The 15,320-nt window shown below is 55.0% G+C and overlaps 1 protein-coding gene across 5 annotated transcripts in view; it reads left to right on the forward strand.

The window, feature by feature from the left end:
* CMIP (c-Maf inducing protein) overlaps window positions 1-15,320 on the forward strand; it is a 237,487-nt gene that overhangs the window by 22,233 nt on the left and 199,934 nt on the right. Inside the window, exon 1 of one of the 5 annotated variants that reach the window (XM_089903339.1) lies at window positions 11,473-14,020. The exons of the other annotated variants lie outside the window; for them this stretch is intronic. Coding sequence (XP_089759465.1) covers window positions 13,988-14,020 — 33 coding nt within the window. The 5' untranslated portion in view covers window positions 11,473-13,987. Of the gene's footprint in view, window positions 1-11,472; window positions 14,021-15,320 lie in introns of those variants that run through there. 5 annotated transcript variants of the gene reach the window in all.

Genomic DNA, 15,320 nt, shown 5'->3' on the forward strand with positions numbered 1-15,320 from the left:
TGCACAGTTGGGGCCACTCGGTGGCTCGCTGGAGTCCGAGATGACAGGACAGGGCCTTATGGGGCTGGGTGGGCTGGGAGGGTGGGGAGGCGGGTGCGGGAATGGATCGGGGGCTGCAGTTCCCCCTTCCCGCAGGATCGGCTCTGCTCCCGCCTCTGAAATAAACTACAGTGGGCTCATTCCCTACCCCCCCACCTGCCTCTCACACTCTCAGGCGATGTGTCTGTGCCAGGCTCAGAAGGGTTGGCCTCGAACCCCAGCCGTGCACCTCCTTTCCTTACAGGACGGAGCCTTCTACACAAGGTAGGGTGGGAACGAAGGGAGAAGACTCCCCCAGGGCTGTGCACGCTGCGTCCTCCGTGTGTGCTAGGGGCTCCTCGTTCGACATTCAGGCGTCCATGCCTGAAACATGCGCTATGGAGCACCTACTGGGTACCAGGCTTGGTGCCAAAGGTTGGGAATACAGAGAGCCCGAGGAGAGAGGGCTGGGGACAGTTGGATCTAATGCCCCACGTGATGGGGAGCTCGGGGAAGCAGCGGGGTCCCCCAAGGAGAAGGCTGCTGATCAGAGAAGGGGTTGACTTCGGCCAGGTGGAGAAGGCAGGGAACAGCATTCCAGGCCAAGAGAGACGTTGGCAGAGCCCAGAGGTGTGGCAGGGCCAGCATTGCCTGGAGAGGGAGCCACTCCTTGTGCTAGGAGTGTGCTGGGTGGGGTGGGCCCGGGTGAGCTGTCCTGGGTGCTGGGCTCAGGACTGTGGACTTGAAGATGGAAGCCCAGTCCCTGGAATGCCCTGAACATCTTGTTCCTTCCTGCTGGGACTTGAAGGGACCTCGTTCTTTGCTCTGACTTGGTCATCCTTAGGCATGAGAACCTGGGAAATGCTGAGCTGGTGACATGGGTGGGGCTCAGTTCTTTGCCAGCAAGGAAATGGCCTGTCTCCCTGAACGTTTGGTGTTGGTGGAAAGACTCAAAGGGGCCAGCCCTTGAGGTCATTCTGGGCCAGAAGCATCGAGCTCAAGATAATGGAGAGAACTGTCTGGTATTTGAAAGGCTGGGATCAGTCTTCCACGGCGAAAGGAACCCCTGGGCTCCTGATCAGAGCAGCAAGTTGGGAGTCCCACCCTGGGCTCCGCCCCTTGCCAGCTGTGTGACCTGGGCGAGTGGCTTAACCTTTCTGAGCTTTTGTTTCTCCTTGGTACAATGAGGTAGATAGTGGTACCAATCCTCTGGGTTTCTGAGAGGATTTGGTGAGAACAGTGCACGTCTCGTGTTAGTGCCATGCGCAGCACGGAGCTGGTGCCCGAGAAGAAGAGAGATCTTGTTGTTCCTGTGGTGACTAGTGCCGTTACCAAGACTACAGAGGAGGGGACCTGACTCCTGAGCCCGGGAGGAAGGGGCCAGAGACGGCTTCCCGGGGCAGGTGACTTGGAGCTTTAGAGTCAGGCTCTGCCAGTCCCTGGCTGTATGGGACACTTAGCAAGTTATTGAGATAAAATTGAACATGTTATTTACATCCTGACCCCTTAGTAGTCTTGCCTGGAAAATGGGATAATAACACGCTATTCCCAGGCTGCTGTGGAGGTATAAGAGCCGCCAGGTGGCGGCTCCGGCCTGAATCCAGTTTGGGGGGCGAAGGTGAGGGCTTCCTTTGGCTCCCCCTGTCTCCTGAAGCCGTGGGGGCCAGGGAACCCGAGAAACCTGCACCTTGACCTCGTCCGGAGGCTCGGGCCCCGGTGGGAGCCCTGGCCTCGCCGGGAGCCCTGGCCTCGCCTGACATTTCACCCAGAGCTGTGTGTTATCTTTTGCAGAAGTCATGAGCGGGAGGAAGGACAAACCACTTCCTCTCCAGCCTTCAGATTTATCAGGCTCAACTCTTGACAGTTTCAGTTTGAAGAGAATTTAAAACAACAACAACAAAGATGTTGAGAAGAGTTAGATAAATACAGTGGCCTCAAGCTTCTGCTCCCTGCTGCTCCGCCCTTGGACGAGGCGCCCGCGGGGATGCTTCGGGGTCGGGTTCGGGTTCGAGAAGCAGCCCGGGTTCGGAGCTTTCTCTGTGCACGCAGGCTGCTGGCTGAGAGGCCAGGGTTCCGGGCCTCTGCTTGGTGTTTCCCGTCCTGCGCGCTGTGGCACCTGCACACAGAGGCCAGCTCTCAGAGGTGGTGTAATGTTTCAGAAGTTTGACCTCAAAGCAGCTTTCTTTTCCCCTCAGGGTGTCTGGAGAAAGTGCTAAAGATAAGCTGGGCCTGAACTGCAGTGACCGGTGCCCCCCCCCCCCCCCCGGGATCCTGGCCCTGGTATTCTTCCCTTGGCCCCTGCCCGCCCTTTAAGACTCCACACAAAGGGGGGCTCTTGGGTTACACTGGGGGGACCATAGGGAACTATGATTTTGTGTCAAAAGTGATTGAATATTGGTTTCACAAAGTTCAAACCGTGAGTTTTCAAGTAAACTCAATTCCCGACTTTCTGGTGTCATTTCTTGGCTGTGGCCCTGAGACTCCTAAGATCAGTATGGAAGGAAGCCCTTTCTTGAGGAGGAAAAGGGAATGTAATGTTTGGTGTACATATACATAGGCATGTGCGTACACACACATAGATATACGTACACACATATACAGGCATGTCCATACACAGACGCACAACACACACACATATACACATACATGCACATCTTCAAAGGCTGTCTGGCGTTACACTCCTTGTGTTCAGATCTACCAGGTGTGTGTGACTTGGGGCAAGCTGTCTAACCTCTGCCTGTGTCCTCATCTCTAAGGTGAGCTCAGTAGTAATATTTGTGACCTAGGACTGTGGTCAGGATGCGGTGAGAGAACGCATAAAACAAGCCTAGGACGAGGCCCAGGACCTCAACGGGGCTCAGTCCAGAGGAGCTATTCTTATGTTCAGTGTTCTTCCTGGTGTCTCCTTGGCTAGCCTTCTCCGCTCTTCCCACAGCCCTCGGCTTGCCCGCGGGTGGAGGATTTGGCCCGTCCGGCCTGTGGTTCTCCTGGTTACGGGTAGATGGTGAACTCTACCACCCACTCAGCACCGCCGAACGGCAGCTCTGTGCCACGCACGGCCTCTGCTCTCGGGAAGCTTAGCGTTCACGGCGGGGTGTGGGGACGTGACAGCAACTAAACAAGTCAGCAATCACCAAGGTCCTCTCAGAGGTGACAAGTGCTAGGACAGAAATGGGACGGGGTAGAGACGGTCGGGCCGGAGGAATACTGTAGACAGCTCAGTCAAGGAAGGCCTCTCCGAGGAGGCGGCCCTGATGGTGAGCCGGTCCTGTGGGGGTCTGGGGAGGAACGTTCAGGGGTTGGGTGCAGCGAGTGCAGAGGCCCCGAGGTGGAAAGCTACCGGGGCAGGCAGGGGCCGATCGCCACGGTGGCCTCAGCAAGGAGCTTGGATTTTATTCCCAGTGCCTTGGGAAGCAGGGCCATGGCGAGATCTGACATCCTTTTACAGAGGTTGGTGAGACGGGGTCAAGGGTGGACTGTGTGTCCTGATCTCCTTTCGCCCCTTTGGGCCTGCCTCAGGCTCGGCTGCGCAGCGACCGCCCAGTGGCTGCCCGGGGCCTGTTGCACTGCTCATCCTGAGTGTGTGAGGACAGCTATTCCCCGCGCGTCCGATTGGTCCACCGCACGGGCTTGCACCCCGTCTCCTCCGTTGTCCTGATCTGCGCAGTGGGCGTGAGTGTGGCAGCCTCCACCCTCCCACCGCTCTGCCTGGGCCCCCACGTCCTTCTCTGAGGTCAGCTCTGTTCCCTGTCCGGCCTGGGGGAGGGCGTCTTGATGCATTCCTCCTGCGTGAATGACACACAGGGCAGGGGTATGTCTGCGACGCTGCTCTGTAATTTTCATGTCTGGGACGGGCCCAGAGCTGAGCTGCTTTCCTCTGATGGTGGTGGCTGTCGCCCGAGTCAACAGCAGTGCCCTTCCCCAGTTTGCCTTTGGTTTTCTTTTTTCTCTCTTCTTTTTTTTTGTGGTCCGCGGGCCTCTCACCGCTGTGACCTCTCCCGCCGCGGAGCAGAGGCTCCGGACACGCAGGCCCAGCGGCCATGGCTCACGGGCCCAGCCGCTCCGCGGCACGTGGGATCCTCCCGGACCGGGGCACGAACCCGCGTCCCCTGCATCGGCAGGCGGACTCTCAACCACTGCGCCACCAGGGAAGCCCTTCTTTTTTGTTTTTAATAGGTCCTTTCTTTTTCCCCCCCTTCCTATGAAAGAAAACTGGCAACTTGGATGTGGTGGGTAGGAACTAGTAGTTTCTGTCCTTTTGGTGTGAGAGTCAGGTGCGGGTTGACGGAAACATTTATTTCCCATTAAGAGGTTCATGGGCTGGAAGCTGGTGCTGGAAGTGGGGTGATCTCAGATCCTGGCTGGTGGCTGGTGGTTTGCGATGGCTGTGGGACCTGACTGCCTTGGAGGGAAGCAGGGGGCACACTGAGCAGAGGTGACAAGCGGAGACCCGTGGGCCAAGTCCAGTCTCCTATCTGTTTTGTTTGGCCCACACAGTATTTCGGAAAAAAAAATGCTTCAGTAAGTTGTCCGCATTTGAAAATCGGGAGAGTTCCCCTAAAAAAATCCGGATTTCCATTTTCTAATAATAACAACAAAAGCAAACACTTCTGTGTCGCTCACTATGTGCCTGGCGCGGTTCTAAACGACTTGTGTCTCTTCCCTCCTCTGATCGTCAGGACGGTTCCGTGCCGCAGGTGTCTTTGTTATCAGCCTCCTCCTGCAGCTGGGGAAACCGAGGCAGGCGGTGACCCAAGGCTGCTCCTGGCTGTGTACGTGCCTGCTTGGGGCTGGGCATACACCCTCCACTCACCCTGGCCTTAGCCGGCCCCCTGAACTCAGGTTCCTCACCTGCCCGAGCCCGGGGTCATCGGAGTTTGTACCTTCTTGAGCGTGGAGAGGTCCACATGGGTGATGGGAGGAAAACTGCTGATCTTTGCATTGAGTCACTTATCACTGACTTATTCTCCCCCGACCATGAGCTGGCAGTTAGCCAGGGCCCACCTGGGCCGGGCAAACCCCACACCACTGCTGCTCCCCGTGGGGATTCGTGCAGGCTTCTGAGTTTCAGTCCAGACCTTCAGGGGGAGGTGCCACGTGAGGATCTCCGCGGTGAACGGAGTCAGGCCGCTGGAGAAGGCGGACCCCAGCCTCCTGCCCTGCGTCCGCCACAGTTCCTGGAAGGGGGGCCGTGGGGACAGCAGAGAATCCATGCCCACCTGTGAAAAGAGCTGCAGAGGGGCTGTGCTGGAGGCACCTCCCTGTGGGGCGCCCCTTCCTCCTCCCCTTCCCCCAACCTTAGGGCCAGGGAGCAAGCCCAGGACGGTGTCTGCTCCGAGGCCCCGCCAGCCCCGCCATGGGGGGTGGGAGGGGACCGGCCACTTGTTTGTCGAAACTGCTGGTGGGCGGAACGTGGTTCTGGGGTGGGCAGGCTCGAGGGTGACTCATTCTGGAAGCTCTGAGACGTTATTTCACCTAAGGAGCCTTCAGCAACGTGGAGGTGAAGTGGCCCGTTTCACAAGAGGGCTTGTGGCTTCGTGGATGGAGCTGTTGCGGTCAGCATGGCTGGCCTTCCCTGGGGCAGAGAGGAGCACGCGTGTGATGAGATGCCGTTGTGTTCGGAGGTCTTAACCCTTCCCTCCCCTCTTTCCCATCTCCCCGCCCCCGCCCTGGGTACATTAAAAAAAATCCTCTTTATTGAGGTGTAATTGACATAAGATAAACTGCACATTCTCCCTCTCCTTTTTTTTTTTTTTTTTTTTTTTTTAGTGCTACGCGGGCCTCTCACCGTTGCGGCCTCTCCCGTTGCGGAGCACAGGCTCCGGACGCGCAGGCTCAGCGGCCATGGCTCACGGGCCCAGCCGCTCCGCGCCATGTGGGATCCCCCCGGACCGGGGCACGAACCCGTGTCCCCTGCATCGGCAGGCGGACTCTCAACCACTGCGCCACCAGGGAAGCCCTCTCCCTCGCCTTTTAAGATGCTGAACAGTTTTAGCCATCCAAAGCAGTATGTATAGTAGTATGTGAACATGACACCCGGTGTAAGAAATCCACCATTCCAGCTGCGACTCCTGACTTTCCCATGTGTGCCCCTCTCTGCTCTCTGGTTGTAGCCCTTGCCTTTCTCTCAGCTCTGAACTCTTTACAAACATCCCCCTTTGCGGAGTGAAGGGCTTTTCCTGCTGACCCCATCCTCTCCTCCTTCTCACCCTCTCCCCACCCCTCCCTTCCTCATGTCCTCACTTCCCAGCGGCAGCCAAGTTCAGCCCGTTGGACCTCCTGAAAATCTTCAGGAGACAGTGAAGAGGGTTGGGTCCTCGGTTTTACCTCTAACGTGCTGGACGTCTTTGGACTCCACCTGTGATATGGCTGTTTCCATCTTGTGGGGCTAAGATAATTCATGCAGAATTGGGCAGAGCACCTGGAGCATATAGTACGTGCTTGCTAAATGGTGGCTAGTTATATTATCACCCACTGGTAAAACCAGTCCATCCACTGACTTGGCAGGAGCACATCAACCTTGGAAATGTTGGCCCTGAATTCCTAAGGGGAAGATATTAGGGCATGGTAGGGGCTGTATGTTGAAATCACCAGGGCCTGGCGACTGGGGTTACCTCCTCTCCCACTGAAGATGGCAGGGTGCTCTGTCTTGTGTGAAGGCAGACAGACTCTTTAATCATTGGCAGTAAGACTTGATTTATCCTGTATTTGGGTTCAGGGTTCATAAAATATTAAAGAACCCCAGCAGGTTAAACAAACCGAAGTTTTGCATTTTTCTCTCACGTAAAAGTCTAGGGTATAGGCTATCATGTTAGGACTAGTGTGGTTGGTCTGTGCTCTTCACGGACCCAAGGTGCTTCTTCTGCCTTGCTGCCCCACTGGTCTTAGCACCTTGCCTCGTGGTTCAAGTAGCTGCTCAGGTTTCTGCTGTCGCATCTGCATTCCAGTTAGCAGTAATAGCAGGAAGTGGGAGTGGGAGGGAGAGTGGGAAAGGACTTCTTTTTTAAGGAGACTTCTGCTTTCATCTTATTGGCCAGACCGAGTCACAAAGCAATTCCTAGCTTCAGGGGAGTCTAGGAAATGTAGTCAGGAAGACACATGGTAAGCAGGGCACAGATGTACCCTCGCGTTTCTAAAACAGGCCATCCTTGGGAAACCTGCCCACATGTAGAACAGTGGAAGGAACTCTTTTAACAGGAGCCGGGATATGGAGTAAGTTTTCTTCATCAAGGGTGTAAAGTAGAACAAAGAACTGTCTTATTCTTTACAGTATCAGAGATTGGAACTATGCTCCTTGAGAAAGGGTTGAAGGCAGAGATTTGGCTTCCTGTATGTGCAAGAATAGGCTACCAGAAGAGGTAGTGAGCTCCCTGAGACAGGACATATGCGAGCAGAAGTTGAAGGGACGTGTGTCAGTCAGGGAGGCCACTGAGTGTGTTCCAGATCTGGAAGGAAGGTTCATGGGACCTCATGGGAATTGCTGTCTAGGGGAGCTCGTCCAGGACTGGACCATGCGTTGTCACCTCCCTCCCCCAGCCCGCTGATGGCGGTCATCACTGGTCCATCCTGGTGCCCCGTGGAACCCAAATGCCACCTGAGAACCCTAGGCGGCTCATTTGCCTTTCCTGCCTGAATCCTGTCTCTCAGGTGAGGACGTTGAGGGCGAGACAGGGAAGTGACGTGCCCAGCGGTGCACAGTGCGGGCCGGCGGCCCCTCTCAGCCTCAGCTGCAGAAGTTGCCTCCTGGAGGCGGCGTCGCTGTGTCTTGTTTCCTGGGCTGCACGCCCGGCCCTCCAGACCCGCCTGAAGGGCAGCACCTGCCCCCAAGCCTGGGCTTGGCTGGACATCCGGACGCGGGGCCTGGGGGGAGCGGGAAGTGAAAGTGTGCTCCGGCCCTTTTAGTTCTGCTATTGACCCGGCAGAGTCTTTCCTGGGGGGAGGGGAGGGATCCTCTGTTTTCTTTACTTAATCTGGCTTTGCCCAGTAGAGAAAACAAATGCACAGTCTCCATCCTGTTTGTAAAGAGGGCGTTTGGTACTCGAGGTCGCTGGCCTGGAAAAGCTGGGAAGGTGTCGCCTCGGACAGAAGTGAGTTGTGTGCTGGGGACGCTCCGGTGGGCCCCGGCAAGTTTATTTATCGTGATGTCTTGGAAGGTCAGCTTATGACTTTTTAAACTGTGGTAAAATACACAGAAGATGCAGTTTTACCATTTTCACCATTTTTAAGTGTGCAGCGCTAAGTACATTCACTTGTTGTGCAACCGTCATCACCATCCGTCTCCAGAACTTTCTCTCTTCCCAAACTGAAACTCTGCACCCGTGAAACACTAACTCCCCATCCTCCCAGCCCCACACAGCCATCATTCTACTTTCTGCCTCTGAATTTGACCACTTCAGGTACCTCATAAAAGTGGAATCACAGTATTCGTCCTTTTGTGTCTGGATTGTGATTTTTTTTTTCTATTGAGGTGAGATTGACAAAATCCAACCATTTTGAAGTGGACAGTTCGACGGCACTTAGTGCATTCGCAGTGTTGTGCGACCGCCACCTCGATCTAGTTCCAAAATATTTCCTCACCCCAAGAGGAAACCCTGTGCCCATTAACACTTACTCCCCATCCCCCAACCCCCAGCCCTTGGCAACCAGCACATGGTTTAAACCTGTGAATTTGCATCTACGAGGCGAGGCGTGTACTAGGCGCTCTACAAATGTATGTTGAATGAATGAAGGAAAAGCCTTGCCAGTTGATGAAATAGTGAGGAAAGCTTGAATTTCCTGAGCACTTACTATGTGCCAGGTGCATACAAACATCCGTGTTTCTCTGACCTGGTTGTACTGTGCAGCCACTCAGGTGGTCTTCATAACCTGGGGATGCTGAGTGCATTGGTCCAGGGGAGGCCTGGGTCCTGGGCTTTTTTAAACAGCTCCTGAAGTGATTCTAGTGTGAGAGTGACTGATGCGCATGATTTCACTGTGCTGTAGCGCTTCTTTGGGGCTACATGTGATCTCCACTTTATAGATAAGGAAACAGGTTCAGAGAGGTTCAGCAATTGATCCAGGCTCGCACAGCTTCAAATCTTTGTGTGAGTCCAGAGCCCTGACCCGACCCTTTCTGCTGTCCCCGCCCCCCGCAATTAGTCCTATTTATATGTGATTTCGAAAGGGGGACCTATAGTTTCTCAAACGTGTGCTATGGGATAAAATCACTAAAAACGCACTAGCATTTATGGAGCACTAAGTGTATGCCAGGCACTGTACACTTCATTCGCCTTCTCTCATTTTACCCCTACAGGAGCCCCGTGCAGGGGAGATGTCATAATGACATGTTTCCCCATGAGCTGGCGCTAAAGGGGACATGATTTGCTCATACGTTACTGGGGAAAGACAGGTGGGGCCCCATCAGCCGCCATGCAGCCATCGTGATGGGGGGCTCTCCTGAAGCAGAAGGGAGAGGGAGGGCTTCCCTGGTGGCGCAGTGGTTAAGAATCCGCCTGCCATTGCAGGGGACATGGGTTCGAGCCCTGGTCCGGGAAGATCCCACATGCGGCGGAGCAGCTAAGCCCGTGCGCCACAACTACTGAGTCTGCGCTCTAGAGCCCGTGCGCCACGACTACTGAAGCCCGTGCGCCTAGAGCCCGTGCTCCGCAACGAGAAGCCACTGCAGTGAGAAGCCCGCACACCACAACGAAGAGTAGCCCCTGCTCACCACAACTAGAGAAAGCCTGTGCGCAGCAACGAAGGCCCAACACGGCAATCAATCAATCAATCAATCAATCAATTTAAAAAAAAAAAACAAACCAAGAAGGGAGAGGGCAGGTTGGCCAGTGCGGTGGCGATCTGAGGCCAGTCTTGAAGCTGGACACAGCATTTTCACTGGAAGGCCTGGGCCATCAGTGCTTCCTCTGCCCAGTTATATCCACCGGCGTCGACCCAGGAGAAGCCATGCGACCTTCAGGGCCTGGCTTGGCTTCCTTCAGGAACACCATGTCACATGGTTTGTGTCTGAGTTCTTCTGATGCTTTGGGCCTCACTCATTCATTCATTCATTCAACAAATATTAGACCTGATAGCCTGGCACTGTTAGGCACTCTGGGGGTACGTGGTGGATAAGGTGGGCACAGTTTCCACTCTCCACAGCCCAGATTTCTCTGCAGGATTCACGGCACTTGCAGGAGATACTGGCCCTGTGTAAGAGATGAGGAGAAGGTGGCACAGAGAAGTTGGGAAACATTTCCAAGGTTGCACAGCTTGTGAGAGGTGGAGGCTGAAGTTGAACGGGCTGCCTGGCGTCACAGTTCAAGCTCCCAGCCACTGATGGATAATTGTGAAAGAAGAAGTCCCTGGAGCATCTGCATGAGGTCAGACCACGCCGAGGCCAGGGCAGCACCCCCTGAGCTGAGGGTGCAGGGGTGCGTTGGTTTCCCCTGGCTGCTGTAACAAAGTACCACAAATTTGGTGGCTTAAAACAGAATGCATTTATTTTCATACACTTATGGAGGTCAGAAGTCCAAAAATGGGTCTCATGCAGGCTAAAACCAAGTTTTGCATTCCTTCTAGAAGCTTTAGGGAAAAATTTGTTTCCTGCCTTTTCCAGTTTCTAGAGGCTGCTTGAATTTTTTGGTTCACGGCGGTATCAGGCCAGCCTCTACTTCTGTTGTCACGTGTCCTTCTCTGACTCTGACCCTCCTGCCTCCCTCTTATAAGGACCCTTGTGATGACATTGGGGCCACCCAGGTAATCCAGGACAGTATCCCCATCTCAAGATCCCTGGCTTAGCTGCATCTGCAAAGTTCCATTTACCATGTACAGTAACATATTCACAGGGATTAGGGCAAGGACGTCCTTGGGGGCCGTTGCTGTGCCTTCCACAGCAGGGGAGAGTGGGGCTGGCCTGGGGCCTGGAGGTAGGAGAGGAGGAGCCTCCGTCCTGCAGCCTCTGGGCAGGAAGATGGAGAGCTGGGAGTATCCGCGTCCTGCAGGTGCCAGCAGTCTCCGAGACAGGAGGGTGTTTGGCTCGATGGGATCGGGCAGGCCCCACACGCTACATCAGCCACTTCGGCGGGAAGTGACATGCCTGGGCTTTGGAGCCCCCGGAGCTGGGAGTGTCCAGGCTCCACCACATTCTAAGCCAAGCCCATTCTTCTGTAAAATGGGGGTGAGACGGTGCCCGTCTCACAGGGTCACCTGTGAGGAGGAACCAAATGAGGCGAGTCATGGGACGAGCAGAGCTTGCTCGCCCGCCCGCCCGCCCGCTCGCTCCTTCATCCGGCAGGTGTGGCTGGAGTATCCGCTGTGCGCCAGGTGCTGTTCAAGGCACAGAGCAGAGCAGACAAGGTCCTGACCCTCTCGGAGCCCCTGGGCCCCTGTAGGAAGAAGAAGGAAATAGAGAATCTTGTCAGCTGCTGATAAATGCTATGGAGAAAAATACAGCAGGGTAAGGAGGATGGGAGTGCTGGCATGAGTGAGGAGGGGTCTGTGTGTGGTGGCATGTTAAATAAGGTGGTCAGGGAAGATCTGGGTGAGGTGACATTTTAGCAGATACCTGAAGGAAGTAAGGGAGCAAGCCATGCAGTTATCTCAGCACATACAAAGGCCCTGGGGTAGGAGCTTGGCATTTCCTAGTAATGCAAGGAGATGAATGTGGTCGAAGTAGAGTCAGTCAACTTGAGGAGGGTGGTAGGAGTTGACGTCAGTGAGTCAGGGAGGGGCCAGACGGTGTAAGGCCTTGCTTGAACTTTGGCTTTGACCCTGAGGGAGAAGAGAGCTGTGCTGGAGCAGGCATCCAAGAACATGGCAGCTCTCAAAGGCCTCAACGCCTCCCTCCCTCCCTCCCTGCCGCCTGCATCCACTGCCCACCCTGTTGTGTGAGAAGGGTTGGCCCATCAAGGCCTTGGTGCATTGAGCCCAGCCTCACCTGCTGTCCTGTTTGGGGACTTCACTCGCTGTCCCCTCCTCCAGCTAGCCTCACCACCGGTCTGATATGGCTTCTGCTATTTATATGACACAGTGGTTTACAAGCTCTGCTTCTAGAATTTCTCAGCCTCTCCTGCAGTACATTATCTCTTCAGGCAAATAATGGCGATCTTTCTCCAAACCAACGACTGTAGAAAGAATTGTCTGCGTTTCATGTTTCCCACCCGTTATATTTTTCCTTATGCGTTTGACTTCCAGGGGACTCGTGTAAGGCAGCATCCAGTTTAGCTCAATGCTGTATATAATCACTTCAAGGTTACAGAATTGGTTAATGTGTGTCGAACACCTACCCTGTGTGCAGTTTTCTTCTAGACATGAGATTTGGTGGTGAACAAAACAGGAACCTTCTCTGTGGCTTTACAGAAAGCAAGAAAACAAGTCAAAATAATTTCAGTCTTGTTTCGACGTCATCACCCCAGATCAGCTTGGAGGCCCACCTGGTGGAAGCCATTCTTCCCTCGTGGACCCTGCTGGTCCCCCTTCCTTGTGGCAGTCGGTTTTGGTGAAGTAGCCTTGGCAGCTGTGCAGCTGCACTTGCCAGCCTGGGGAAAAGTTCTATGAGGTGCAGAAGCAGAAACTGCTGGGTGGCACTCAGCCGGCCCCTGCCTGGGCCAAGGTTTCGGGGTTGCCATTGCCACGGCCTCCTGCCTCCCTAAGGGCCTGGAGGGGGTGCAAGTTCACCTTGAGCCTAGTGGAGAAAGGTGACTCGGTTATAGAAACCCTCACAGTAAAAACCGTCTCCCTTCCCCTTGGTCCAGGTAGAGCTGGAGGGGAGGCAGGAGTGAGCCTGTGGGGTGTGTAGACAGAACGGCTAGTGAAGGACCATTGATCAGCCTTTTGCAGACTGTTAAGTGGTGGAAATATTGGACAGATCCAGTCCTCGGAGGCTCTGGACAGGGCTGGAGGATGCCAGGTGGCTTCTGGAGAAAGTGTGGGACTCAGCCTCCCTTCTGCTCCTCAGCGGTCGGCCTGCCTTTGCTCCACTCTCAGCTTCCTTATCCCTCTGTCCCCTCCTGGGAATGCCCTCTGCCCAGGCACACCCTCTTCCCTCCCCTCCTGCCTGCAGGCAGCCCCCGACGACCTCCCTTTTCTGTCCAAGGCAGCAGCTCCCATCCTGGGCTGCCCTTGAGAACCTGCGGGACTTTAGGAGACTATGCTGATTGCCCGGGCCCCACCCCCAGAGACTGGGGTCCACGCGATGTGCGGTGGGGCCCAGGCATCGGTTTTTATGATGACATCATGTAATTTAATAGCTGCAGAGTAGTCTCTTGCACGTATATACCAGAATTGTTTCCTTTGACAGACATTTGAATTGTTTCTAAATTTTCCAACGATAGTACATTCTACATCCATCTATTTCTGAGATCACGTCTGTCAAGAAATATTGTAAATGACTTTGAAATGGGTGGGGAAAGATTCCTGGGCGTCTTGTCTCGCTCACTCATCTGAGCTATTTTCTGCCTTTCATTGTCTTGGAGCTATTTTACGACTCTACTCTAGAAAGCTGATGATAATGTAAAAATGATCCTTGCTCGTAGAAATGCCGATTAATTGTGCCCACAAAACGCGGTTGGTTACTGCTGGACACACCACCATCTGTAAACACTCCCCAGGTGATTTGAACGTGCGTCCACAATGGCGATCTCCAGCTTAGAAGATTCCAGGTCATCCCTCTGGACACAATGGGGACCAGTGGCTTATGTATTTTGCTGTAGGTTTAGACAGACAGTGGAAGTAATAGTAAGAGTTAACATTTGCTGAGCACTTAAAATACGCCAGACGTTTTTGAGCATTTTCGGGATTGTTTAGTTATGTGGGTGCCGTTTTACACAGGTGAGAAACGGCCTGATGAAATAGGTGCTCCTGTCATCCCCTGGTGCAGATGGGGAAGTCGAGGCAAGAGGAATTGCTGGAGGTAGTATTGCTGATGAATGACGGTGCTGGCCGCTTCCTCCACTGAGTCACCCCGCTGCTCTGAGCCCGTGTCACGGGGCTAATGACCCTGAGCTCCCAGACCTGCTGCCGAGAGGTGAGGTGTTGGGCATGAGCCTGGCCCTGTGCCTGACAGGCTGAGGGGGGCTCAGCCAAGGCCATTCTCAAGGCTGTCACCCTGTGTTCTCTGCGTGTCGGTTTGCACGCTCGTCACCTGCCTGGTCAGAGTAAATGCGTGTGTCAGACCTCATGTGAGTGGGTGCAGGGGCAGTTGCGTGGGTTAGGTTTTCTCAGGGCGTTCAGGTTCCCAAGACTCAGGCTGTGAGGTCTGCAGTTGACAGACTTAAACATTAAGGGACGGGTGTGCCCATACTCTGCCAGAGCCTTCAGGCTGTTCTCCCCGTCTGTCCTCAGAACAGCCTTGGGAGGGGGTGGTGGAGATTATCATCCCCATTTGACAGATGAGGAAACCGAGTCTCGGTCATTCATTCCCGGTTTCCTTCGCTCATTCACCTCGTATGTGGGCCAGTACTCACTAGACCCCACCACACAGTGGCAACTTAGGAAATGGCACTTTGGGTCCTTTCCCGAGTTCATTCTCTTCCAGGAGAGGTGAGATGAGATGGTTTGCCAAGCAGCTCAGAGAGGTCAAGAGAGGTGCCCAAGGTCACACCGCAGGAAGTGCCAGGGCTCGGCCTGCCTGCCCTCTCAAGCCGTTTTGTGCGTGAGCGCACACTGTGACTCCAAGCACACCTAGAGGTCCACCGTCCCCACTGAGGTGCTTTCCGGGTGTCCTTAGCCCAAGGGGGGCCCTCACCCAGTCCCCAGAGAGACCCAGGCTCCCCAGGAACTAATTTCTTAAGAGAACTTTATGGCTCTTAACTCCCTAAGCGGATCCAGATGTGCCTTGTGGCCGGCGCTGCTGCAGATGTCCTGGCCAAAGCCAGCTTGGTTTGGAAGCCTGGCCCCGGCAGCCGCCAAGTCTGGAAATGAAGTAAATGAGCGAGTTGTTCTTGGCCATTTTCCTCTCGTCTCAACCCAACTCAAATCAAACTCGGGCTGTGACCTCAGGCATGGCACATTCCAGCCTCCCCCTGGCCTCCTGGCGTCCGGGGCACAAGGCAGGGGATGACCGCTTTGGGGGCGTTGAGCGGGACAAGGGAAGCCTCTAGAGGGAGTGTGGGACCCGGGTTGGGGGCAGCAGGAGAAACCGAGGGGAGGCCTGCTGGGCCGGGGCTGGCCTGCAGCCCATGGGGGTCCGGGGAGAGCAACCGGGCCCTGCTGGGAACAGAGAGTCAGGACCGCTGCGCAGCCAGGAGTCGGGGCTGCCTTGGGGCTCCCCCTCCTCCCCCTGCATCTGTGCCTGGGAGCCCCACCCGACTTCCTGAGCACCGGTG

This window comes from Delphinapterus leucas, chromosome 20 (assembly GCF_059928025.1).
Source record: "Delphinapterus leucas isolate spDelLeu-1000000601 "Yukka" chromosome 20, BTC_Dleu_Yukka2, whole genome shotgun sequence".
Taxonomy (NCBI): Eukaryota; Metazoa; Chordata; class Mammalia; order Artiodactyla; family Monodontidae; genus Delphinapterus; species Delphinapterus leucas.